At 36.0% G+C, this 12981-nt stretch overlaps 1 protein-coding gene across 2 annotated transcripts in view; it reads left to right on the top strand.

Annotated features, from left to right (window-relative positions):
- Positions 1-12981, top strand: part of LOC145984546 (glycerophosphocholine cholinephosphodiesterase ENPP6-like) — a 149533-nt gene that overhangs the window by 119626 nt on the left and 16926 nt on the right. For both annotated transcript variants that reach the window (XM_083118196.1, XM_083118195.1), the window contains exons 4-5: positions 10591-10771; positions 11263-11395. In XM_083118196.1, coding sequence (XP_082974322.1) covers positions 10591-10771; positions 11263-11395 — 314 coding nt within the window. The remainder of the gene's footprint in view (positions 1-10590; positions 10772-11262; positions 11396-12981) is intronic.

The following is a 12981-nucleotide window of genomic DNA, read 5'->3' as shown; positions in this document are numbered from 1 at the left end:
TGATACGGATTTTCATGCAGTGTTGCAACTCCACAAGGGGAAGTGTTGCCACCTTGAAAGAGGGAAATTTCATATTTTAAAAATCCCTTTTTTCCCATTTGTGGGAAAATGGAGGCTGATACAAACAAATGCAGTAGTGCTCCTACATCAGGGTACCAAGGGGTATTATGGCCACTACATACCATCCAGGAAAGAAAACCTTTGTTACACAGTGTTATCTTAAATACCTCTTACATCAGGAAAATTGGATAGACCTTTACCAACTAACTGACACAAATGATATCTGGGAATTGCTAATGAGCCACTTAACATATTATTTAAATGTAGCTTATCCCAAAGCAACAAACATAATATACCCTAATAGAAATATGAAAATAGAATATGAAAAATTTAGAATTACAAAAGACACCAAGCACCAGGAAAAGTACAAAAATCTAAAAACACTATTCAAGAAAGCCATAAAGAAACAAAAATCAAATATTTTCAGTAAACAAATAAAAAAGTCTGTTAATAAACAAAAAGCAATTTGGAAAATTGTAAACAATCACCGTGTATCAAACACAAACAATGATAAAGCAAACATAAAAGTCATTAAGGATGACACTGAAGTAATTGACCCAAATATCATATGTAACTTATTCAACGAATATTATATATACTTAACCAACACAAACCGAGAGAATGAAAATAATGACAAAACATTAGATATCCCAATGCTCAAAGATCGGCCAAACAGTATATATGCCCAGAAGTAAGTGCTGATGAACTAAAAAAAGTCATACAAGGTTTAAAGAACAAAAAATCTCATGGACCTGATGAATGGTCAGCTGAACTTATTAAATCCTGTTCAGAATCTATTATAGAACCCCTGCTGTATGCAATCAACAATTCAATAAAAAATGGTGCATTCCCCAAAGTTCTAAAAAACAGCACAGTGATACCCATATTTAAAAAAGGAGCTGAAACAGACATTCAGAACTACAGACCTATTTCCCTAAGATCTACTTTTTCAAAGATACTGGAAAAAAAATTATATTATAATGTTTTGTAACAAATATAACATAATAAACGGAAATCAGCATGGATTCCAGAAAAGGAAATCAATAAACACAGCCTTAGCACAGTTAATAGATTATATAACGGAAACACAAGAGAAACACGAAGCTGCAAACACTATATATCTAGATCTTTCCAAGGCATTCGACAGGGTAAAACATGACTTGCTTATGGTCAAACTAAGCAGCATAGGGATAAGAGGGACAGCTTATGAACTTATCCAACCTTATCTGCAGAACAGAATGCAAATTACCCAAATAATCTACAACATACATGGTATAGTCAATAACTTTAAATCACAAAGTAGGAAAGTGTTAATGGGGGTACCCCAAGGATCAATCCTGGGGCCCTTGCTCTTTATCCTGTACATAAACAATGTACCAGAATACCCAAACACAAAATTATCACCTATGCAGATGACACAACCATGCTTGCCAGAGGTATTGACCCTAGAAAGCTTGAAATAAACTCTTTTATCACCATAAACCAACTGGCACAGTACCTGACTTCACACAGATTAACACATTGGGGTCTCATGACGGGCATAGCCCGCAGGGCACTTAAAGTCAATGTGGACGAACGACGGGCATAGCCCGTCCTGCAGTATGCAATCGCTTTGCCGATTAACTACGGACTATGTTCATACTTTGTCTCATGTGCATCTTCATTCAAGCCCCTCTGTTGAAATTCCGACCGCTAGGTGACTCATGTGCTATTTTTATCTCGCACCTGCAACTGTTTGTGTTCGGGTTGATGTACGTTGCATTGTTTAGAATGGCGTCGTTAGATCCAGACTGCATAGCGGAAATTCCGCCTCAGAGTTTGAAGTTAGCGACGATTTTGATGATGCAGATGAATTTGAAGATTTGGAAGGTAAGTTATATTCGTAATAATTAATTGTTGACAATATAAACAGTGTTGCAAACTCTAGTATTTTATGAATGAAGTGAGAAGTAATTTTTTTGGGTCTATTCATCTTGCCTCTTGCTTGATTCTCCTACATGCACTGATGTATTTTTAGTTTTTCCAGTTATTATTTTGTATAGTGTATATAAAATGAAAATGTATTTTATTTATTTAGTTTATTTATTTATTTGTTTAATTTTTACAGATGACGCAGAACCAACTGATACATCGTCTGGTCCTGTCCTGCAGCCACTTTTTCATACAAAAGCTAATTACCTGTAATTTGTAATTATTTTTTGTAATTATTTTCTGTTATGTGCACATAAGAAGTATTCTAATGTAAGATTCAAAAGATGTATTGATAGTTTATGTAGTTAATTATTGAAATTTCCAGATTACGAACTTAAAAAATCTCTATATTAACATTTGTTACAATATTGTACTTTCTTTTTCTTCACAAAACATTGCTGAAAAAAATATTCAAAAATGTCTGAAAATGAAAATAAAATTTAACAAATTTTTGTTCATTGAAAAGAGGAAGTTTTGTAGATTTAAGAAATGTGTGGTAGATACAAAGAAATTTAAAATATTTTTTCTATGATTTTTTGAAAAACAACGAAAAACCGCAGTCCACAGGTAAAAGTGCTGTATTATGAGGCCAGACCCCAATGTGTTAATAATAAACAACAATAAAACAAAATTTATGATATTCAATACAATCCGAAACATGGATTTCGAGTCACATAGACAATGTGCTCATAGAAACTGCATCTTCAGTAAAGTTTTTGGGAATAACACTAGATCAAAAATTAACATGGGAAGAACAAATTAACAACATCTGCAGTAAACTATCATCTAATCTATACCTGCTAAAACAAATGGCTCAATATAATTTTAACAGAAACTAACAAATGCATATATTATGGTCTAATTTACCCCTATGTTGAATATGGCATAATAGCATGGGGTGGATCATCTTATAATACTGTCAGAATACTGAGACTTCAAAAGAGAGCACTTAGAATAATGTACAAACTAGGCTATAGGGAATCTTGCAAAGAGTTATTCAAGGAGAAAAAAATAATGACAATATACTCCCTATACATCTATAAGGTTATAACATTTGTTCTAAATACTAGAAACATGACTAAAAATAACCAAATACACAACCACAATACAAGGAAAGATAACTATTACCAGAACCAACACAGACTAAATATCTCAAAACAGTCACCAATGAATGCCGGAAAACTATTCTACAACCAGCTGCCTAATGACATAAAACTGATATCTCCAAAAAATAAGCAAATACAAACAATAAAAAAAATATTTGACAGAGACAGCTCTCTACAGTCTCACAGAATTCATGGAACAAGACAATATAACTTAGAAACATGCTCAATATGTATACACAGGGCCGTATCAAGGTTTGTGGAGGCCCCTGGGCAAAATGCATGGTGGGTGCCCCCCATTTTTTAAATTATTTTTTACTAGGAGCTCTATTAGCTCAATATGTTAACCACCAATTTTCAGCAGTTGAAATGGAAGACCTGATTTTAGAATCAGTAGTCATTCACAATCAAACATATCACAGATAGGTTTGCAGGGAAAGTAAAGAAAATAAAGTTAGAGGACAAAAATTATAGCACTATAGCATCAGTAAAATTCTGCGTCTAAATGTCTACAGTATATTTTGAAGAGTGGACACCGTAACTACAATATGTAGTAAATACTAAGGGAGTTCAGACGGAAACAGAGAACTGAGCAGTAGACTGTACTTACGTACAGAATGTATTATAAATCATATTATATACAATTAAGAGTAAATATGTCACTTCATCTACTGGACAATTACCGACAGGTTCATTGTGGAAATTGTACTAACTACACTTTCTTCAAGAAAATTCCCAAACATTTATAGTAGACACACTTTTCTTGCCTTTTTCGCCAAAAATTCATCTATTAAACACAGTCAAAAAAGTTTTGCATCACCCGAGAAGTGATGAAAATAGCATCCGCAACATGGCGAAGTGGACAAGAACCGATGAAGCAGAGCTCATTGTGCGAAGTAATGTGGTTGGTGTGCAATACCAATCACCACAGACGACTACTGGAGTCGGCAAGTGCATGCGTGTATTCGAGCGTAGCACCACGGTAGTTGGCGAAGGTTAGTTAGGTGTTCCTTGTGTCCAGTTATCGAAGGTGAGCGAGTGCAGCTGTGTGCAAGGCATGCCTAGGTGTACAATAGTGCAGTTTGATCCGGCCAGGATTGTCACGCTACTGCAGACTGGCATGTCACAATGGGCTGTAGCTAGGGCTGTTGGAGTGGTGCAAAGCGATGTCTCTAGGACCTGGAGGTGGTATACAGACACAGGAACAGTAGCAGATTGTCAACGAACAAGTCATCCACGGGTCACACCACCAGCACAAGACCGCTATGTATGACTCTCAGCTCGGCGACAGAATACCATGACGGCAAGGAACATCACTAATGCCCTCCAGGCAGCCTCTGCTGTGCGTGTGTCACACCAAACTGTCTGTAACAGACTCCAAGAAAGTGGTTTACATTCCAGAAGACCTCTCTGGCACCAGTACCTATTGCTAAGACATTGGCGCGACCGTGTGCATTGGACCCATGCACATCGAAATTGGGGACCCGATGAATGTAGGCTCTGTCTAAGGCCAGATTCACGAAGAGGACGGGTGTGGCGAGGCCCTGGACTGCAAGAGGGGCTTCGTGGTGTCCAGGGGGTCCATCCATACCAAGGAGGAGGGATCATGGTGTGGGCAGGGATCATGATTGGACATCGAACGCCCCTAATTCCGATTAGAGGGACACAAACAGCTGTTCGTTATGTCAGGGACATTCTCCAGACGACTGTGGAACCATTTTATCAGGAAATTGGTGACGAATTTGTCTTGGTAGATGACAATGCCTGTCCACACTGTGCACAGATGGTGCACGATTATCTGCAGGCGGCGAATATCCATCGCATGCTCTGGCCAACGCAAAGTCCCAACATGAATAGCATCGAACATGCATAGGCAATGCTAAAAAATGCCATTGCAAACTGTCCTGTGGCTCCCACCAATCTTCGTGAAATTCTTCTTGTGGCACAGGATGAATGGGATCGCTTTCCACAAGATCACCTTCATCGTCTCATCCTCAGTATGCCACAGCGTGTTCAATACCTTCTTGCAGCCAGGGGAGGACACACCAGGTGGTAGGCAATGTTTCTGATGGATCCGCTATGACGAACAGTCTTCTTGTGACAGTTCTTAGTTTATTCGCCTCCATCATGAATTGTGCCATTTTAGTTTTAAAAACATTTCTGAGAAAATTGTAGGTTTTTTGTTCCCTTTTCATTCAACATGTCTTGTTCTTCATCTTTTCTCTTGTATTCCCACTGTCATTGTCAATAAACTTTGTGCTTCATATATCTTTTGTCATTTTCCGTGCTGATGCAAAACTTTTTTGACTGTGTTTATATCATCAAAGTCCAATAACTACCACTATGTAAATTTTACGTACATGAAGGAATCTATTTATAAAACAACCTCTACATCATGAAAACAAATTTCTATTCATTGTGAACATTATTTTGTTTATTTTTCCTTATATTGGAATTTTATTCTTCATTTTAAAATGTATAAACATAGTTTTATTAAACATATTTTTTTTTTGAAGAGAAGGTCTTGCTTGACAAGCTCGTTCGTACATTAAGAATGAAGGCGAAAAGTTCAAACAATGAAGAGAAAATAATAATAATATTCATAACGCTGTAAATAAGGAACAAATATAATTTTAAAGTCTTACAAGAAAATAGTGCATGCTTTTAAACTTTCGTTTTCAAAATCTAAGTATCCAAATCGAATTTACAAATGTCGAAGTTACGTGAAATATATTTCTCGTTTTACACAGCTACGTAAAATTGACGTACAGTGCACAACATAACAAACCAAATCAAGACGATCAGCACTTGCACCCTCCTTACCACAGTGCTGCCTTATGTCCGACAGACAACTTGAGGCACTGCTAGGCAGAGGGGTGAGTGGGTGCGAGGTGGGAGGTAGGGGAGGGATACGTAAATTTTACGTACGGTAGTGTTCTAGGGTTAATAAACAAAGATTGGATAAGCAGACACATATTTAATGTATCAAACAATCAGACTACAGGAGGAGTTACAAAATATGTTATAAAAGGTGCTTCTTTTTTACTCACAGTACACAACGGTACTCCATTCTGACACCTTATTATAGGTGATAAACTAATAACATTTTATTTTACAATGAGAAATGCATAGGTGTGTGTGTATACACTTGGATGCATCATCGTTTATGAACATAACACAATTTGGTTCTTACGATGAACATATTAACAAACCAACACAGTAACCTAACAAATCAACTTGAAAAGTGTCGCAATCTTTCTTCCCAGTAGAGAAGCAATAACTGAAACTATTACAGTGAGACTTTTAATTTTGGAATGAATTATGCTACAGCTACAAACATATTTTTAATCACATTTCTTTCATTTCCTTATAAGCTGCCATAGGCCATTAGATAACCCAAAAATACTATAGACCACAAGGTTTCAAATCTGCTTTAATAGAGTTTGTTCACAGTTCATCAGTTGTGTTTTCTCATTATTTTTCTGGATTCAAGCATAAATACCAAGGATTATCTATTACAGGATGGGACACTGAGCATATTCTCTATTGACTTGTGTGAACACTTATATATAATCCTTGTAAATACCACCTCCCTGTATTAACCATGCTAAATTATAAGCCTGCCACATTTGGACGGGTTAAAGTTACAGTGGTGTAAGTCACTTTAAAAAAAACAAAACACTTAGACATAGAAACCAGATCGAGATAAGTTAATCTGTTAACAGAGAACGTGAACTAAATCAGAGATTCATTCAACTGCCAACAGATGTGAGTTTAAGGTATTGTAATAAAAGAAACAGCTGTTGTGTTGATCAGCAAAGTGCTGTGAGTCAGACTGTTTTTTTTTTTTAACAAAGTGACTTAAACCACTGTAACTTTAACCCGTCCATTTAATTGTGTTTGCTGATTTCGTCCAAATGGAATACCTTATCTGTCCTCCAAAATATCTGGCAATGAAAATGTCAGTTCCCATGGTCAAACCATTAGTGACCCAAATTGGGCCCCCAGTGCTCCCCAAACATATTTCAAAACATTAATTGTCAAACTATAGCTTAAGTGATGCCCTAAAATTCTTGAAAGAGTCTCTTTTCTTAATCTCCAAAAATGTCGCTTAGACAGAGATTTGAAAGTATCATTAGAATTTGTAATCCACCTCAGCATATGAAAAAATACATTTATCATCCACAATCTTCAAATGCTTTGAACAAATGCTAATGCAAAACAAAATCATTCCCAAGGCGTGTTTAGTTGTGATTAATTTACACTAAAAACATCTAAATTTTGCTGCAGTTATTGTGGTCTCAAAATTGGTGACTTATCCCCAACCTTCCTAAAACACACTGTATTACAGACTTTTGTTTCTTAATCTACAAAAATGTAACTTAGTCAAATATGAGCATAATTTAAAGCTCTTGCAAGACATTAAATCAGTCTGTTGTCCACCATCTTTTAACATGGTGACCAATTTTTCTTATATACAATGTGCGACCAATCTTTCAAGTTATCTTGCAACTGTAGAAATTTTCAACTTAAAAGCTTTACATTTATGGCAGTTATCATAAATACAACGTTTGTGATTTTACCACCACCTCTCCTAAACTATGAAATTTGATTTCAAAAGTTTTACTGCAAAATTGCTGCATAACTTACATGGGTATGAGCTCTTAACCAGACATAAATAACATTTATCCTGAATAGGCAAGCAACCCATTACGATGAGAAATGAAAAAATTGTTCAAAAAGAGTTCACATTTAATTATGTCACAATTAATGAGATTTCATTAATTCTCCCATGTAATGCTTTAAACATGCAAAAATTTATTTATTTATTTATTTATTTATTTTGTCGTAATCACATTGTTTGCATTTACATGCAGTGATATCGAACATGTCGATTTATATTTAAAGTATCATAGATATTGTAATATAATAGTACAATGAAATACGATATATATACACATGAAATATAGTAAAATACAGTGACATATAGTCTAATGTGATGAAATACAAATACTACAATGGAAATGTTACCAATTTTTGTTTCCAATACCATGAGCATTATAACAATAATACACTGTCAATTCAGTGCATGATATACAGTGAAACATAATAAAATATAATGGAGTATAACAATGAAATGCAATATATGTATACAGTGAAAAGTAAATATATATATATAAAGAAGATAAAAGAATAAAAAAGGAAATTTTATTATTGCATGCTTAGATATTCATCAATTGAGTAAAAGCAATATTCCAGTAAGTATTTGTATAGTTCTCTCATAAAAGCTGCTTTGCAGGTTTTGATTGTTTTTTTGTGTTTGGTAAGTTGTTATACAAGAGGTCCTTTTTCATATAAAATTAAATTGTGTATAGGTACGGTATGTGCCAAAATATACAGTACTGAAACTCACGCACCTCGAACGCGCATGTGCTGGGGCATAGCTCCAGCCGCTCGTGTTCTCAGTAGTGAAAAGGAAGTTATAACTTGCTAATAGTGTGTATGTAGTGTTTCTTTCAGGATAAATAAACTCACAGATGACAGCAATGTAATGTTCGTCTTTTAATTTCAGTACTGTATATTTTGGCACATACTGTATTAGTAAGTTAGTTGTATTTCTTGTGTTATAATTGTGTATGTCATGGTGGCACCTAAACAATTCATAGAAATTTGTTTTTACATATTCTTGTATCAATTGATTGACACAGGTGAAACTATGATGTGCTACTATGTTTTCCCCCACATAAGGAAGTGATTGATAACCAAAGTGGTACCACATTTCAAAATTATAAGCTTTGTTCAACTATGCTGCATTGATCATTGCAAACATTTTATCTAAAAATTTCTGGTACTTTTTCTTTTTTGGTTCTTGGATAAATGTTCATTTTATTTCTGTTAAAAGTCCATGATTTGAGGAAAATATCCTGAAAAAAACCCACTGGCTTGTACTACATTAATCATTTTTAGTATTATAAGCTCTGCTAGACCTTTTCTTCACAAGTTTTCAAAAAAAAAAAATTGACAATCGTAGAACCTAACAAGTATTTACAACATATTCTGAAAAGAAAACAACACTTTTGGACTGGTTTTTTTGTGGGTTTTTCTGAAAAAAACCGAGTGGGGAAAACTGGGCTGGACCCACCTGGGCCAACAATGATTATAATTGTGCAAGAAAAAAGGTTCCGGTCCTGTTGCGGAACCCAATAGAACCCATTAGAATTTATGGGATTTTTCTGGACCTTCAGCAATCCTGATTTTAGCTACTTACAAAAAAAATGTATATCTACAGAATGATTTTGAATTTAAAGGTATGTGCACAATGTCATGCTACCCCAGTGTGAATCCATTGGTTTCTTATGTTCAATTTCAAGGGCCTGCCATGTAACATAGCACATGTAGCATCCGAAAATATACATTGTTATAACCTTGATAATTAGCAGGAGGCCCAGAATTTCACCATCGACCCATCTTCATAAGGGCAATTAGGGTGAAGTATTGGACTCTGGTCTCAAAAGTCATACAACAGCAGTGATGAGTCTCCGTGCACTGACAACCCATCACCCAATAAAAAGTCTCTTGGTATGTTTTATGGCATTCAAAGGGCTGTTGTGCCACAGAGTTCAGTTTTATTTTAGTGCATCTATCCCTTTGGGTGAAGTAAGGTCTATGATTATGGCCAAATCTGTTTACCTGATGAACCATGGCAAGGTTCATAAAGTGGAAAAGTTAAAAATGTGTCAAATATAATGTAACCATAAAAGTAAAATTCTCGGGAAATGTGGATATAAGGCTTGATATTGGAATATTTTATCTTTATGACTTTGGTTCTTTGCAATTGTTCTCAAATTCACGTCACATAAATTTCAATATAATAATAATAATAATAATCCAATAGCACTACAGCCCAATATTGGACCCTGGCTTACCTACCAACTGCTGGCCTTTCTCCCAGGTGGGCCACCAGGGGGCATGGAGATCTGCAGCCAGACTAGGGGGACGGGTGGTCGGCCCAACAAACCCCCAGATATTGTAGGACATCATGACCAGATTACGCTCGCTCACTCGGAGCTCCCCAATTTCCTCACGATGGTGGGTTGCCATCAGCCCTATACACAGGCCGAAAATTCCTGGACACTGAACCTGGATAATAATAATAATAATAATGCATTCTTGTGTGTGCGTGTGTGTATAATGCAGCTTTCACTCTTTAGCAGAGCTATTATTATGTATGTGATACATGCATCTGCTTTATAAGTAACTTCCAGTCAAACATATATAGTCAAATGGTTATAAAGGATAAATATTTGCAGTTAAACCTGTCATGTTTATTGAAATATGGCTTGTTTGCAAGCAAACATCTTCTTTGGGATAGGAAGAAAAATGCTTTGTCAATTCTTCAATATAAACTTGATAAATCGATCCAAAAATATGCATAAATATTTTTTTAACATTACAGGTTTACATGTAGAGAATCATGGAATTGTTGGAAATGACTTCTTTGATAATGAACGACAAATTCCTTTCAACTTATTTGATCCACAAACTACACAACATGCCTTTTGGTGGAAGAATAGTGAACCTATCTGGACCACTGCTACAAAATATGGCTTGAAAGCTGCAGTTTATTTCTGGGCAAGGTAATGCTGATTTGTGCCAATTTACTATCTATGAAAGTGACTTAACTCATTAATTTTTTTAAAATTGCAAAAAGATTACAAAGTTATATTCTCCAATTCTGTACTTGTACGTTGCACTGATAGAGTTAAACTTCCTTTCAATACATTTAAATATTTTAAACTTCTGTGTAAAACTCAGAGCTTGTGGTATCCTAACTGAAGAAGATAAAGATCAACATCTTAAGTATCTAATTAGATGCTGAACTTAATATCAAGTAGTATTTTATGTGGAATAAGAATCTGTATCTAAATTATAGTAAATGAATGTAATGCCGAAGCTGATGTGTTGTGACTGTATATGATTAAATTATACTTTGAAGAATGAGTGCCTTGTACAACAGTCAAATGGAATAATAATCAGTAGTTTAAAAAATACAATTACCTACCAATACAGGCATATCCTTGATAGAAAATGCACCACATATAATACAAGGATATCTCTTTGCTTGCAGGTGTGATGTTCCTATTAACGGAGTTGTCCCTGAAGTATGTGAGCCATTTCAGTTTATTGATGGATGGTATACATTTGATGAATACATGGATAAAGCACTAAGAAGATTGGAAGATGGATTTGATCTTGTAATGGTGAGAAAATTTAGAACATCTTGCCTCATGAAGCTCAAGAACACCTCCCCATTCTCTTCACCATAGCTTCCATAGTGATACCAATGCTATTGTCGTTTCTGACAAACCTAAGACCATTATTCATTACCTGGTATATCTTCACCCACTTCCCACACCTTACACCCTTCTGCTCATAGGTGCAAATGACCAAGGTTCAAGACTGTCCAATTTTCATCACCTTCCCCCCACACAGATTCACACCATTATCAATAACTTTATTTCCACCATCAGTAACTTGCCACTCTTCCAACTGCACATGCTTTCTCTGCCACATCTGTGGTGCTTTCACCTGGAAGAAATTTCTACCATACTCAACCTCAACCATAGTCTTCCCACAACTGAATATTTCAACATTGCCACCAACACTAACAGCTGAAACACTCCATCCAAGTACAGGATATTCATCAGCTATTCTTATTCACTGACACATCCTGCAGAAAGCATTGGGAGAGAGCTTACACACAAATGGATCATGTGAAAATATCCATGAATTTAATTTTAATTTAGCCAACCAATAACCACATCCCCCCCCCCTCTCTCTCTCTCTCTCTCTCTCCCCTCCACCCACCCTATATTCTTCAGTGTTTCCAATTGTCTTCAATTTATATTATACTATTTACATTTGTTTTATTAAGAATATTGAGGGAAAAAAATTAATGTACCTTTACTTGAATCGTATTGAATTGCTTTTAATCATCTTTAAATATTTAAATTTTCCAATGATATTTGTGTATGACTTAGAATAATACAGGGAGTCCATAAAGTCCTGCAAAAAACTAAAACTCTATAACTTTTTAGCTGTTGCGTTTAACAATACACATTTTATGGTTGAGAAGGGTGGAAGTTTAAAGTTTTGTTCTGGCCACACTGCTCAGTGATGCTTGCACTGGTAGTCACGTGATCATGTGACTTAAGATGGCGTCCATCCAGGAAAAGGCACAGTGTGTTCTGTGATTTGCAGAGTTAAAATCTTGTGTTTCAGTGCAGAGAAAGTGCCACACAACATATGGGAAACCACCCCCAGCAAATTCAAGTATCAAGAGATGGTATGAAAAGTTCAAGTCAACGGGAAGTGTGTCAGATTTGGCACGCAGTGGAAGGCCAGGATCGAGTGACGATGTAATTCAGTCAGTGCAGGACAGCGTGCATCGGAGTCCAATGAAATCGCTGAAATGAAGATCACTGGAACTGGGAATACCGAAGTCACCATTACACAAGATCGTACGCAAGAAGGTGAAGGCCCGGCCCTACAAGTTCGGCAGTTTCTTAACGAACAATTTCAAGGTAAATGGATAGGCCGAAGAGGGCCCACACCTTGGCCTGCAAGATCACCAGACTTGACACCTTGCGATTATTGGTTGTGGGGACATGTAAAGACCGAGGTTTATTCACTGAAACCAGCTAATCTTGATGACCTAAAAGAAAAAATAAGAGATGTGATTCTGAATATCCCAGGAGAGCATCGTCAGCACGCAATTCTCGGTTTCACAAAAAGACTGCAACAGTGTTTGGGCATGAATGGTGCACAATTGGAGATTTGGCGATGA

This window comes from Lepisma saccharinum, chromosome 2, assembly GCF_977018435.1.
Source record: "Lepisma saccharinum chromosome 2, izLepSacc3.1, whole genome shotgun sequence".
Taxonomy (NCBI): domain Eukaryota; kingdom Metazoa; phylum Arthropoda; class Insecta; order Zygentoma; family Lepismatidae; genus Lepisma; species Lepisma saccharinum.
The sequence above is the reverse complement of the archived record's forward strand: the minus strand, read 5'-3'. Positions and strand labels throughout refer to the sequence as shown.